General features: G+C 48.1%; 1 protein-coding gene across 2 annotated transcripts; it reads right to left on the reverse strand.

The window, feature by feature from the left end:
* Positions 1-12,344: 12,344 nt before the first annotated feature.
* Positions 12,345-14,876, reverse strand: LOC100484841 (cytochrome b-c1 complex subunit 9). Of its 2 annotated transcripts, XM_034637954.1 has the most exons (3): positions 14,685-14,876; positions 14,386-14,443; positions 12,345-12,617 (listed from the first exon to the last, which is right to left on the reverse strand). In XM_034637954.1, exons 1-3 carry the CDS (start codon positions 14,832-14,834, stop codon positions 12,586-12,588), a joined length of 240 nt encoding a protein of 79 aa, XP_034493845.1. In that variant the 5' UTR covers positions 14,835-14,876; the 3' UTR covers positions 12,345-12,585. The 2 variants fall into 2 exon arrangements, with proteins under 2 accessions (XP_034493845.1, XP_002915623.1); XM_002915577.4 differs by lacking the exon at positions 14,386-14,443 and having other exon boundaries at positions 14,685-14,872.
* Between the last annotated feature and the right edge of the window lie 53 nt (positions 14,877-14,929).

Consider the following 14,929-nt stretch of genomic DNA (forward strand, 5'->3'; position numbering starts at 1 on the left):
TTTACAGTGGCCAAAGTTTCTGCTGGGCTCTTTCCTTGTTATCTTGTCTAACTCTCACCAGGTAGATGCAGATCAGAAAAACAAGGTCAGAGACGGTAGGGGACCTGTCTGAGGTTACACGTTTACCACGTGACCAAGGAGGGCTTCGGTGGCAGGATTGCCTCCTAAAGCCCACGCTCTTAACCCCTTCACCACATGCCATTCGTTTCTTTCCCCCCACATTCGCATCCTTGTCACTACTGTTCTTAACAAAGAAAGGAGAAAATGGAAGTCAAATCGCTATAAAAGAGGAGGATGGGAAATCCCCGCTCATCAGACAGGTTGATGGACCCCCACTTGTATGTATCACACCCGTGGATACTGACCCACAGATGTCAGATGCCCTGTTTTTTGTTTCACTTTGTTTCCAGATTTGTTTGTCCTTTCCTCTCTGTGTCCAGTCTGCCGTGAAGCCCACTGAATGATTCTTCATTTTTATGTCCAGTCTCTGTCTAGGGAAAGCAGAGAAAAAGCCAGGGGTAGAGCTCTCTCAGCCGAGATGGGCACAGCAGACAGAGCCTAGGGAGCACGGAGGCCCGGGAGGGGGCCAAAGAGTCCAGGGTGGGTATGGAAGAAGGCTGGGAAGGAAGATGGGAGCCCTAGAATTAGGACCACGGGCCAGGCCATGGCCCAGACCTTCGTCGAGAGCAGCAGCTCCCAGGATTTACTGCCTGCCCTCAGGGCTTGGGGAATGGATGTTCAGCCTGGTTGGGAGGACCAAGGGAGGAGAGGCTAAATGCATCCACTCAGCGAAGAACGTTTACCAAGATCGCAGCACGAGAAAGACCAGACCCCCGCCCTCACGGTGTTCACGTTTCAAGGTGGGAACTGGATGTTAAGACATTTTGGGAAAGTGATTTAGTCATGGTTGTACTAAGCCCTAATAATAAAGAATGAAGAAATGAACAGACACGGTGAACAGAAGGAAACCAAGAGCAAAGAGACTTTCCAGAAGCAGAGGGTAGTGAGGGTGCCTGGGTGGCTCAGTTGGTTATGCGTCTGCCTTCGGCTCAGGTCATTGAGCCTGGAATTGAGCCCCGAGTCAGTCTCTCTGCTCAGCGGGGAGCCTGCTTCTTCTCCCTCTGCCCTCCCCCTCCCCCACTAGCTCGCTCTCACTCTCTCAAATAAAATCTTAAAAAAAAAAAAAAAAAACAGCAGCAAAGGATAGTGGTCACAATGTCAGGCAGCAGCTGGGAGGTCAACCAGGCTAAGTCAGTGAGGCTCACTGGGGCTCTGCCCCACTTTGCCAAGAAGTGATGGAGACATATGGAAAGAATGGAAGGTGAGGAAGAGACGGCAGGAGAGTGGGCCCCTCTTCGAAGGAACTTAGCATCAGGGGGTAGAGGGAACTCAGAGGTGAGGAGGGAGAACTGGAACCCAGACCATGTTGATGGGATGCCTAGAAGGAGCCGGGGAGGCACCAGGGCTGTAGAAGCTCCACTTGGGGGAAGGCTAGTCCCCAGCAGGAGCTTCCCAGGTCAGCCTGGTGTCTGGTCTTAGCTAGATCTCTGAGTGCTGGGGCAGGAGGAAGGGACCTTGACTACGGCTGGCCGGTCCTAGGCTGGTGTTGCAATTCTACAGCCTGAAGAGAGGTAACCAATGCAATCTAAAGGTTACTATCTCCAGCCGCCCCCCGGGGGGGCGGTATGTGTGTCTTAAAATGAGAATCAAATTCTGACTTCACATCACACTGGAAATTCTCTCCCAACAATCAATAATCATCAAGAGAATTTTACACAGCTGGCAGACCTCGGAGAGCCTTAAAGGGCATTTTGTCCAGAGTTTCTCAACCTATTTAGCCTCCCAACCCTCCCCCCAATCTCAGATGCTGGGAGTCCAGCTACCCCCACGTCCCCTGGGGGGTGGGGGAGTTTCGCCCTGCTTAAGAATTCGCTGGGCTTCCATGGCGCTCTCCCAGCCATGGAGGTTATATCATCGAGCTTTACTTGCTGTGGTCTGAATTACAAAAACAACAGGCACTTAATTCTAGTTTCCCAAGTATGAAATTATGACATTGAATATGCTTTTTCTGGCTGCACGAGCCCACCCTCAGCACTCTGACGGGTCCCATAAGTGCTCTGCCATCCCAAGGGGGTAATTATGGTTTTCTTCTTTTTAAAGTGGTTTTCACGGAAGAGCCAGGCAGGAAGGGGGCCTTTCAGTGGGATGCCTGCCCATTTAGGAATTTTACGTGTGGAGCTTACACGCAGGCTCCCGCCCCCATCTCCCACCCTGTGGTCAAACCTGCTTACTCCGTTCTTTCACGTGCACATTCGCAGGCCTCAAGAGCCCATCCTTTTTATTGTCATTTTGTTCATAAAGGGTGGTGAAAAGAGCAGTGGACTGAGGGTCAGGAGGCTAGGGTCTAGGCCCTTAGATTTCAACAAGCTATGTAACGTTGGGTCGGTTCCTTGGCCTCTCTGGGCCTCAGTTTCCTCTTATAGGAAATGGGGGTGATCATCGTCTCACCTCTCTTGCCTCATGGGCAGGGGTAATTGTGAGGGTCAGCTGAGATCATGCTGGGCGGGGACAAAAGGCACTCAAACTGGTGAATCGTGTTCAAAGGGGAGAGAAGAAAACTGATGGGAGTTTTCTGGCTACTCTGCATTTAGGGCAGTTTCCACGTCTCTCTTTTCATCACCCTGCCAGAAACTTCTTTGCACAAATCACCCATTCTCAACGGGCACATTTCCAATGGAATGCTGGGGTCGCAGGGCCAGGAAAAGTTTGAGAGCTGCCTCTGTCTGGATTTTTGCTGACAGTTCTCCCCGGAAGGACAGAATCAGGGAATGGCCTGAATCCAAAGTTTTTGGCTCCATGAGCAAGTTCTGTCATGAAACAGCCTCCCCTCAAGACCCCTGCCTCTAGGGGAGCCCAGGAGCTGTCACACTGGGACCCCTCTGGCTGGTGAGATGGTTGCCCCTTTCCTCTGACAGACCTACCAGATGCCACATGACAGACCCAATGGGCAGAAGGCAGCCCCAGGTCCAGCTGGTCTGTATCACAGCAAAGGGGCAACAGCCCCGCTCCGTGACCCGGCTCAGGGGTGTGCGCGGCCTGTCACAGCCGGAAAATCAGTCTCCCCCACTCAGGAGAGGGCTACACAGAAAGGCATTGGCTCCTCCCCCAGAGTATTAACTCAGAGTAACATGCAATGGCCATGCCAGACCTTTTCCTTGGGGATCGGGGTCCTCTGAATGGCCAGCGGCCTATTTGGCTTTCGCCATTTAGAGCAGGGGCTGAGCTCTGGGGCTGGAACCAAGCTGGCAAGCTCTGTGACTCTGAGCGAGGTGGCCTCATTTCTCTGAGCCCAGTTGTCTCTACATTGAGATGGTGGCGGATGGCTGGGGTAAGGTGGGGAGTGCTGGCAGGCTAGTGAACTCCCAAGGCCCTGCTCATGAAGAAGGGTGGCGGGTGCCTCCCACCAGGGCCGCAGTCAGATTTCCGTGCACCCCACCTCTCAACCTCTCAGCATGGCTGCCATGACTCCTGTACGGCAGTCCTCCCAGAAACCTCTGGGCTCAGGATGACCTGGGCACACAAGAGCGGGCAAGAGAAAAGGATGGGCACAATCCAGCCTGGTAAGTGTGTGGCAGGTGCCCAGGGAGCAAGGGGGGGTACCCTGCTCAGCTTTGTGGGACAGGAAATCACCTCACTGAAGCCTTGAAACAAAGCCAGGTGATAAGTGTGATTACATAAGCCTCATTTCGAGGTTCAGCCTCTTGCTTATGGCTGAGCACTGGCTGACTCAAGACTCGAACCCAGGTTTGCCAGCCTCCAAAGTCCATACTTTCAGCCTCCTGGCTTTCCTGCCTCCCTATAGCTTGACACTTACTCCATGCATGGTTGGCTCAGCATGAAAAAGAGGACCTATCACCTCCTTTGTTCTAACACCCTACTTCTATTAACACAACCTATAATCAAGTCATTCCATCGACAGAGATGAGACCAGGAAGTTGGGCAATATGTATTTTCCAAATCTCCCCTTTGCCATAGTTTTCCCTGCCTGCTAGTGGAAGGAAGGGCTACTCCTTAGAGGGTCCAATATGAAGGAGGTGTTTCATTAGGAAAGATTAGTGAGCCAAGGAGATAAGACATCACACAGACTTGCAGCCCCGGGGCAGGAAGTAGCCTCTCTGTTGGAGGCCTGTACAGGAGCGAGACAGAAGTGTGCTCGGACATCTGGAAAGGAGGAAGATAGACGAAAGCAGAGAGGAGTCCATTACATGGTTAAAGGTGTGGGGAAGAGATAAGGACCGCTAAAAGAAGGCACAAGTCGGCTGGAGTTTAAAAACAGTGTCAGAGACACTGAAAACGAGATTATCACAGGACACACAGGGGAGCACGAGAAAGTGATCAGGCCTTAGAGGGATAGAAAGGCTGTCAGGAACACGGTTTCAAAACAGCTGGGACAAGGGGTGGGGCAGATGTTTCAGCTGAACAGTCATCCCCAAAGCTCTCGGCCCACATTTTGTGGATCAAATATGCTAATTAGGCAGTGTTCCCTGAAGACTGTGCAGGGAGCCCCCCTTAATGTACTCACAGTAGCAACGTAAGAAAACCACCACTGGTAGGCGTGTGCTAAGAACATTATAAGCATTACTTCACCCTGTGAGGTATTGCTGTCATTCTCCCATTTTCCACAGGAGGAAACTGAGGCTCATGGAGGGAAAGCAACCTACCCAAGGTCACCTGGCCAGAGAGTAGCAGAGCTAGAATTCAAAACCAGGCGTGTGCTCTTTCCATGACCTATGCCTAGACACAAGACGGGAGAGTAGAGAGACCCACGGCAAGGACCGTATTTGGGAGGTTTGTAAAGTGAGATTTGAGGTAGCGTGGATCTTTAAGGAATTTGAACTTGATCTTAGTAGTGGGGAGCCATTGAAGGTATTTGAGCAAGGAAGTTGACCTGGCAGTCTTATGAAGGTGCAATGGAGAAGAAGTGTCCAGAGCAGCCGAGGAAGTTTTCTGTGCAGGAGTTTTGAAGGGAGGATAGGCCGGGAGCAGCAGGAAGGCAGTCAGTACCCCTGTTCTCACAGACTGTCGCCTAAGTGGCTCCCAGCTGGTGCTTTCTCTACATTCCATCACTGCCTTGTCCTTGATGCCGGCTGGAGTCTGCCCTTGGCATTCAGTCTATGTATAAATCCAAGCATATCAGGCCAAGGCCCCAGTGAAGAGAGAGAAATGATTTTTACACAGCGCGGAGCTGTGGATATGAACATAGCCTCTGGAGTCAACTGTCCTGTATTTGAACCTCCGCTCTACTTTCTCTAGCTGTGTTACCCTGGGCAAGATACTTAACCTCTCTGAACCTCATTTTCCACCTGTAAAATGGAGTAGAGAGCAGTGCCCACCTCGGGTTAAGGATCTAGTGACACAGGATATGTTAATGGTACCAGGCCCAGGCCTGGCCCTGCGTGAGTGCCTAGAGAAGGCAGGTATGTGTGTGTGTGTGTGTGTGTGTGTGTGTGTGTGTATGTGTGTGTGTGTGTATGTGTGTATGTGTGTGTGTGTGTGAGATCCTCTGTGTGGGCTAGTGTCTGCCCCTTTTACAGTGTTCGTCTTTCGCGCACACTGAAGCGACTGCCATAGCCTCCATTCTGCCTGCGGAATTTGTATTCCCTCCAACTTTGCACATTGCTCAGACATTTTAAATTCATTGATTTCTGTCCTTTCCTTGCAAGGCTTCAAATTCATTTGTAGGACAGTCCTTGTTCCTTGTTATTGGAAGAGCTTGCTGAGTTACGGGATGGAATCTATTTCTTTTTAATAACTCACATTGCTTCCCCCCTCTATGACAAAAGCGGCAGCACACTTTTCAGTGGGGTTCACATCAGTAAGCAAAGAGAAAGAACATTTCCACCATCCGGAAATAATTGCCATTAGGATTTTAGCTCTTATCCTTCCGACATTATTTTAGAAAAAAGGAATATACAGAAGCATGTTCTTTTTTTCTTTTCTTTTTTTACGTACGCGTTTTCCACGAAAATGGGATCATACGACACATGCTGTTATCCCCGTTTTCTTGGCTAGTTGGACACTGAACATGATTCCCTTTCGCATCTGCACTCTCTTCCGTGGCTTAGAGGCATTCTCTTGTGATACTGTGCTTCGGTCAACCCACGCACGTTGTTTGTTTCTCATTATTTGCTATTAAACTGTGGGAACAACCTCCTGGCTAAATATCTGTCCACGTCCACGATTATTTTCTCAGGGTAAATTCTTAGAATTGCTGAGTCAAGTTTTCTGACTGTCGAATTGGCCCCTCAGCCAGCTGGATTTGAGAGGGATCATTTCCTGCATCTTTGCTCACGCTGGGTATTAGAATTTTTTACAATCTCCACAAGTTTAATAAGGAAACGGCTATCTAGCCATTTTTATTTTGCAAATCTCTTCTTGCAGAGCCTCGAGGAGTAAATGCAGGTATGAAATGGATCTGAGAGGGTGGGGGGAATGGGCAAAATGGGTGAAGAGGAGGGGGAGACATAGGCTTCCAGGTCTGGTATGAGTAAATCATGGGAATAAAAGGTGCAGCATAAGGGATATAGTCAATGGTATTATAATAGCATTGTATGGTGACAGATGGTAGCCACACTCATGGTGAGCACAGCATCACGTATAAACTTGTCAAATCATGGTGTTGTACACCTGAAACTAACATAGCACTGGGTGTCAGCTACAGTCAAATAAAAAAATTAATTAAAAAAAATTAGGGGCACCTGGGTGGCACAGAGGTTAAGTGTCTGCCTTCGGCTCAGGGCGTGATCCCGGCGTTCTGGGATCGAGCCCCACATCGGGCTCCTCAGCTGGGAGCCTGCTTCTTCCTCTCCCACTCCCCCTGCTTGTGTTCCCTCTCTCGCTGGCTGTCTCTATCTCTGTCAAATAAATAAATAAAATCTTTAAAAAAAAAATTAAACGGGGACCCCTGAGTGACTCAGTAGGTTAAGTGTCTGCCTTCCGCTCGGGTCATGATCCTAGGGCTCTGGGATCAAGCCCCTCACTGGGCTCCCTGCTCGGCGGGGAGCCTGCTTCTCCCTCTTCTGCTCCCCCTGCTTGTGCTCTCTCTCTCTCTGTCAAATAAATAAATAAAATCTTTAAAAAAAATTGAATGGACCTGAGAAATAAACCTCCTGACCACTAACCCCCAACCCAGAGTCTGCTTCCTGGGGAACCCAGCCTGTGATAGGCAGCATCCTTGTGTCTACTGGGGAAAAGTCTAGAATGTTCCAAGGGCTGGACCTTTCTTCTTCGAGCTGCCGGGACAACTTGGACTCCACCCAGAGCTGAAAGGTTTTGAACCTTGGCAGGCAGCCCTAGAATGCCAGCCTGGATAGCCCCTGGCTGGGTTAATTAAGCAGTCAGCTGGGTGAGGATTTACCGCACAGTAATCCTCACTCCCCTTGACACCCTCCAAGATGACAACATCTCCAGAAATAACAAGAATCATAGCTGCCATTGTGCAATATCATGGTGGGTATTTTACAGATGAGGGAAGTGGCTCAGGGACAGTAAGTAACTTGCCTAAATTCACACAGCCGGTGAGTGGTGGGGCTTGAATTCTAACCCAGGACTGTCCATTCTAAAATCAGTGCTCTTTACACCTCACTAGAGTTATTCGGTGGGAATAATAAAACGACCTCTGGGATCATTGTTCAAATAAAGCGACATATAAACTGCAAAGCACTTACTACAATGCCTGGCTCATGGTAACTGGTTGATAAATGTAAGCTGTTCATCAGAAACCCTCCAGAGGCTTACCTTTCTTTTTAGAATGGAATCCAAACTCTTTTAGCATGACCTACAAGACCACACAGTATCTGACCCTATCTATTACTGCCTCACTTCCTTCAGTTCTGCAACCAAACCAAACTCACACCCACCTCAGGGCCTTTGCACTCACCGTTCTTGTTTCCTGAAATACTCTTGATCTTTACCTAGCTGAGATTTCCATTCGAATCTCTACTCAAATGCCATCTCCACAGAGAAATATTCCCTGACTACCCACCCGAGTATCTCACGCTGCTCTTTAAACCTGAGTCACCCCTTATATGTTACCCAGTTTTATTTTATTCATAGCCCTGAACGTGAGCTGAAGTTCTTATTTAATTTCTCGTCTACCATCTGTCTCCCCTACTAGAATGCAAGCTGCAAGAGGGTAGGGGTCTTCCTTGTTCTCTGCTATGTTCCCAGGGTCTAGACCAGGAGCAGGCAAAGTAGGCACTTGGTAAAGATGTGTTGGTTGACTGACAGACTGACTGACTGAACAAATATTTCTACCAGTTTGGAGAGATTTTTGAAAACAAGAGAGAAGCTAGGAGAATAGGACATTAGCTCAAATACACTTAGCCAACAGCGTGGTCCTGCTTGCTCAGAGCAGAGCTATACTGGATGCCAACTTCCCAGAAAAGGATTTCAGAGGCCTTCCGTAACCTGCTTTTTGAGGTACCCAAGCATTTACTTTTCCTGACACCTGTGTGAGGGGAGCAGGTGCGGAATCCTTGGGGCTTTCTAACTGCAAAGGCTGTCCCAGCTCTTGACTCCAGGAAATATCTCAGGCTGAGCTTGGGAAGGAAACTTTTTCCAGTAATGGACAGCTTCTTGGTGCCAGTCTGAGGAGGGTGCTAATCCTCATTTCCCCCACCTGCGAGGCACACCCCCCCAGGGAGCTCTGGGGAGGCCCTGGCTCCAGTTGGCAGTGCCAGGCAAGGACAAATCCTCATTGGGAGTTCAGGAAGGGGAACCCTGGGCCTCCAAGCAGCTGGGTTCTAGGCCTGGAGCCAGAGCTGGGGGCTCACGATTGACATTTCTCTGTGTTCACACTCTTTCTGGGCGGCTCCCTTTTAATTTATTCCTCCCCCAATAGAATAATAATACAAGCTCGATGCAGAAAACTTAGACATCAGAGAGAAATAACAATAGAAAATGACTCTCCTAGAGTTAACCACTATTAACAATTTGTCGTGAGCATTTCCAATTTTTTCCTCACACGTTTTCCAAAAAATTGCATTGTGTATGAATTTGTGGCTTGTTTTTTTCACTTAGCTTTATATTTTGACTGCTTTATGTGAGCATTCTTCTTAACCGTTTCTTTCTTTCTTTTCTTTTCTTTCTTTCTCTTTTTAATTTATTTATGAAGCGTCTGGGTGGCTCAGTCGGTTGAGTGTCTGCCTTCAGCTCAGGGCGTGATCCCACGGTCCTGGGATTGAGCCCCACATCAGGCTCCCTGCTCGGCAGGGAGCCTGCTTCTCCCTCTCCCACTCCCCCTGCTTGTGCACACACTCTCTCTCTAATACATAAATAAAATCTTTAACAAAATAAAATTAAAAGATTTATTTATTTTAGAGAGAGAATGAGTGTGCACACAAGCAGGGGGAGGGGCAGGAGAGAAAGAGAATCTCAAGCAGCCTCCGACTCCCCGCTGAGTGCGGAGCCTGATGCAGGGCTCGATTTCACCACCCTGAGTTCATGACCTGAGCAGAAAACTGGAGTTGGCTGCTTCACCGACTGAGCCACCCAGGCGCCCCTTACTTGCTTTCTTTTTCATAAAATCTTTTATTGGGATATCAATGTCAGCTTGTTGTAAGAGAAAAAGACAATATCTGTTGCACAAAGTGGAAGTTCTTTGAAATCCCACCCCTCAGAGAGAATGGCCATGAAAAGTTTGGTGCACATCCTTCAGTATTCTGTGTGCACACAAATCGATGTCTATCGATTTACATACATGGGATCAAATTAAACACACAAATTTTGCAGCTTGATTTTTTTCCATTTCATCTTTCTTTACCCCTCCCTACACACTGAGTCACCTCAGTCTTCTTAATGCCCACATAGATGTCTGTGCTGGTATAATCTACCTCTTTAGTTCGCCACTTCTTTATTGAAGGTCATTTTCTTTGTCTATTTATTTTTTATTTGAGAGAGAGAGCATGAGCAGGGGGAGGGGGCAGAGGGAGAATCAGACTGTCCGGTGAGCAGGGAGCCCGCTGTGGGGGCTCGATCCCAGGACGCTGAAAGTATAATGGTGGTTGCCACGGGCTGGGGAAGGCGAGATTGGAGAGCTATTTAATGGTACGGTTTTACAAGATGGGGATGGATAGTGGTGATGGCTGCACCCAATATGAGTATATTTAATACCACTGAAGTGTACACGTTTTGTTATGTGTATTTTTTTTTTTGAGACCGAGAGAGAGAGAGAGAGAGAGAGAGAGAGAGCACAGGCACGAGGAGGGGCAGAGGAGGAGCACAGTGAGAGAATCCCAAGCAGGTTCCATGCTAACCACAGAGCCAGTTCTGGGGCTCAATCCCACAACCCCGAGATCACGACCCAAGCCAACATCAAGTGTCGGACGCTTAACTGACTGAGCCACCCAGGCACCCCTGTGATGTGTATGCACACAAAGTATTTTTGGAAGGAATAAACATTTAAAATAGATCATACTAACATTCTGTAAAACCACTGCTGCAGTGGCCATGTGTGGACTTCCCTACTTCCCAGTTACTCACCTTTTTCCTGTTAATTTAGAAGACTGCTTCATGTATTAGTGAGGTTAGTACTTTGCCGTATTTCTTGGGTATTGTCTTCTAGTTAAAACAAGGTTTTAAATGACTGCATTTTCACCCCAATAGTAATTCCTATTTCGGATGTCCTATTTTTATTTTTCCCATTATAAAAAACACACGGTGAACATCTCTTGTGGACATTTTTTTTTTAATTTTTTTTTTTTAAGATTTTATTTATTTATCTGACAGAGATAGAGACAGCCAGCGAGAGAAGGAACACAAACAGGGGGAGTGGGAGAGGAAGAAGCAGGCTCATAGCGGAGGAGCCTGACGTGGGGCTCGATCCCATAACGCAGGGATCACGCCCTGAGCCGAAGGCAGACGCTTAACCGCGGTGCCACCCAGGCGCCCCTCTTGTGGACATTTTTAAGGAAAATTTGCCAGAAGTGGGATTTCTTGGGTAAAAGGCATGCACGTTAAAGATTTTAATACATAGGTACTAAATATCCTTCAGGAAAATGGTTCACACATGCTTTCGTATAGTACATGGTCCCATAAGATCTTTTTTCTAATTTAAATTAATTCAATTAATTAACATATAATGTATTATTGGTTTCAGAGTTACAGGTCTGTGATTCCTCAGTCTTATAGAATACCCAGTGCTCCCTCTATCACATGCCCTCCTTAATGTCCATGTCTTTGATACAGAATGGCATTTACAGTATCTCCTGTAGGAGCTCTAGCCTCATGTTTGCCACCACAAGCCTAGCAGCACCCAGCACAGTGCCTCACACACAGTGGTCAGCCTAATGATGTATGATGTTTGTTGAATGAATGACTGGACCATTTTCCTTGAACCCCTCTTCCTCACATTCCCGCTGCTCCATAGACTCTGGCACAATCTTCTGGTTCTCCAGGTCCTTAAACATCCCCCCATGTGTCTCTGCCAGCAGTTATGTCCATGTGCCAGGGTCTGTGACTGTGTTAACTGCATTTAACAACTCCTTTAATACTCACAAAGAACCCACACAGAAGGCGCTCCCATTATCCCTATATAAAAGACCAGGAAATTGAAGCTCAGAGAGGTCAAGTGCCTTGCCCTTGGTTCACACAGCTAGAACTGGTAGAGAGAGGATTCAAACCCACCAAGTAAGCACAACAATAAACTAAACTCTGGCAGGATGCTCAGAGTTCTGGTCCAATTTCATCATCAGAAGATGGGCTGTGGCCCAGAGAGGTATGCCAACTTGTCCAAAGACACTCAGCAAATTAAGGGCAGAATGGAGATGGGACTCTGGGGCAGAGTTTTTCCCCCCAGCTGAATTCAGGGCTTCCCTATGGTTAAGCCAGTTAGCTCTCTTCTCTATGATTTAAAAATGGAATTATTGGGGTTCCTGGCTGACTCAGTCTGTAAAGCATGAGACTTTCTTTTTAATCTTTTTTTTTTTTTATTTGTGGGGCTCAAACTCAACCCTGAGATCAAGAATCACATGTTCTACTAACTGAGCCATCCTGGCACCCTATGCATGCAACTCTCGCTATCTCGGGGTCGTGAGTTTGTGCCCCACGTTGGATGTAGAGCTTATGTTGGGGGGGGGGGAAGACTGGAATTATTGATTTAGAAGCAAAAGTTGAAAGTAACACCTCCAATTACAGCTCATGCTTTGTAAACCAGAGTTCTCTGAAAGTTAACGGGGAACCCAAAATAATGGAATCTGCCCTTCAGATTTAAGAAGAGGGCTCTGAAGTGGTCTTACCCGACAAGTGTGGCTCAGGTAGAATGAACAAAGCACTAGATGCAGAAGCCATGTGTCAAGGACGATTTACATTTATTTGCTGATGACTCTGACTAAACATACTTCAAACACAGCCGAAGTTAAAGAGTCTGTCAGGTGAAGCCGCTTCTTGCCAACAGCTACAGGTGGTCGATGAAGAGTTATCTGAGCAGCACCTTCAGGCTGAGGCCCTGGTTCTGGGCAAACAGCTGGCAGGTGGACCTGGTCCTTTCGGCACGGGTAGGGCTCTCCGAGGAACTATTCCTTATTCTCATACTTGTGCTTGATGTGTTTCCACAGCTTCTGCATTTTCAAGACAAGAACCACAAACTTTTAGCTCTGTCTCCCACATTTTGCAGCTACTCCCACTGCCCTGGTCTCTAAAACACGAACCATGTCTGGAAAGCCGGGGTGGGCAAACTGGAAGCAACACTAGGCTTGATGCACATTCCTAACACTTGTAAACTGCTTTGATGTTATCGATCGCCATGAAAAGATAAGTGGAAAAGGATGATCTTTCTTTTACAGGAAACTGAGGTAGAGAGACTGAGGTAATTACTCAAAAGTGCACAATTATTAAGGAACAGAGCCTCGAAGAGGTCTTATTCTTCAACTTCCAGGTATTACTCAAGAGGTCCTTGGGGCGCCTGGGTGGCTCAGTCCTTAAGCGTCTGCCTGTGGCTCAGGGCGTGATCCTGGCGTTCTGAGATCGAGCCCCGCATCAGGCTCCTCCACTGGGAGCCTGCTTCTTCCTCTCCCACTCCCCCTGCTTGTGTTCCCTCTCTCGCTGGCTGTCTCTCTCTTTGTGTCAAATAAATAAATAAAATCTTAAAAAAAAAAAAAGGTCCTAAATGCACAGCCCCAAATACTTCACACTGAATCATTTTTTAATTTCCTTAAACCTATGATCCTTGGGTCAGGAACTAGTTGGATTCTCATTCTTTTTTTCTTTTTTTTTTTTTCTTTTTTAAGATTTTAAGTAATCTCTGGGGCGCCTGGGTCGCTCAGTCGTTAGGCGTCTGCCTTTGGCTCAGGGCGTGATCCCTGCGTTATGGGATTGAGCCCCACATCAGGCTCCTCCGCTATGAGCCTGCTTCTTCCTCTCCCACTCCCCCCTTGTGTTCCCTCTCTCTCTGGCTGTCTCTATCTCTGTCGAATAAATAAATAAAATCTTTAAAAAAAAAAAAAAGATTTTAAGTAATCTCTACACCCAACATGGGGCTTGAAATTACAACCCCGAGACCGGGTGCTTGTGCGCTCTACCAACTCAGCCAGACAGGTGCCCTTGATTCTCATCCCTAAAAGCACAGACTGGTAAATTATGACAGCGTACTTAAATGCCTTTCCCGAACATTGGGAATGGCCTGCAGAACTGCCTGCAGGAGATGGAACAGTGGCAACACTTTCATTGGGACAGAAAGAGGTCCTGGCCATAGGCAGTACAGCATTAGTGCACAGGGTCTGCCTGGGCTGTAGGGACAGACAACTCAAATCAAAAACACAAGTGAATGGTGTAAACAGGGCGATCTGCAGGAGACCTTCTCTAGTATGAGCCACGATGTAATGATGAAAAGTGTGTGCTGCTAGCACAGTGTTGGCACACAGCGAGTCTAAAAGGTGTGGTTATCCCCTATCTTCCGCTTTCACTTTCTCCTAAGGAATGTAACAAATGTTATTTTTTAAGGGCACTACTACCAGGTACTGTGGCACCTTGCCTGCATCTCATATAAATCCTCACACTAACTGCCTACTGTAGTTATTATCATCTCTACATCACAGATAAAAGTGAAGCTCAGAGAGGTTAAGAAACTTGCCCAACTGAATGCCACAGTTATCAAGTGACAAGGCCCAGAATCCCCATCCGGGGCTCTCTGATTTTATATTCCCGTCTCCTAACCATTATTACTACCACAACGCCTGCGTGGGAAGCCTGGGAAAGTGAAGAGTGCTATCTGAAAAGACCAACCACAGTATCTAAGGAAATGTCCTTGTCACGACCCTTGCCCGTTCAAATCTGCCCTTGAAACTCTCAGAGGAGACTGTGGGTCCGGGTTCCAGACTCGCCACTGACCTCCTGATGGTGCAGCCGCAGTAAGTCCTTTGCTCTCACTAGGCTCTAGTTTTTGCTCCTGCAAATGTACAAGAGGGTATGTGGGGTGTGGATATCAATACTTAAACAACCCCGACAAAGTGGGATCATTTAATGTTTTGGGATTCACATCCGGCGGAGAGGACATACGGCAGCTGACCGACAGAAGATGCCCAAGGTTTTCCCCCCTCTTAGTAAAGGCAGGCTGAGTCCCACCCCACCTCCACTCCCACTGTCACCCCTCAGGCAAACTCAAGGTCAGGGATGGCCCAGTCCCTCACCCCCTGGTTGATGTGTTCGTAGATCGCGTCCGCGCCTTGATCGAAGGCGCGCTCGAAGAACAAAGCGCCTACGGCGATGGTGAGGGCGAATGTGGAGGTCCTGCGGAACAGCAGGGAGTACAACCTCGCAGTAAGCGTCGGGGCCGCCATGTTTCTCCGCTGTCAAGCACGCGCCTGCGCCGCAGCCGATCGTGCGCTCCAAAAGCCCTCGGCGTGCAACGCTTTATGGGATTTGTAGTTTTTCC

The sequence above is a fragment of the Ailuropoda melanoleuca genome, chromosome 12 (genome assembly GCF_002007445.2).
Source record: "Ailuropoda melanoleuca isolate Jingjing chromosome 12, ASM200744v2, whole genome shotgun sequence".
Classification (NCBI taxonomy): Eukaryota; Metazoa; Chordata; class Mammalia; order Carnivora; family Ursidae; genus Ailuropoda; species Ailuropoda melanoleuca.

Bases quoted from the DNA above. Each gene is read 5' to 3' on its own strand.
- LOC100484841 (XM_034637954.1), bottom strand. From the start codon at position 14,834: ATGGCGGCCCCGACGCTTACTGCGAGGTTGTACTCCCTGCTGTTCCGC. The intron at 14,444-14,684 runs GTGAGGGACTGG...GTACATTTGCAG, and splicing joins ACGAACACATCAACCAGGGG to GAGCAAAAACTAGAGCCTAG. The intron at 12,618-14,385 runs GTCAGTGGCGAG...TTGAAAATGCAG, and splicing joins TGCGGCTGCACCATCAGGAG to AAGCTGTGGAAACACATCAA.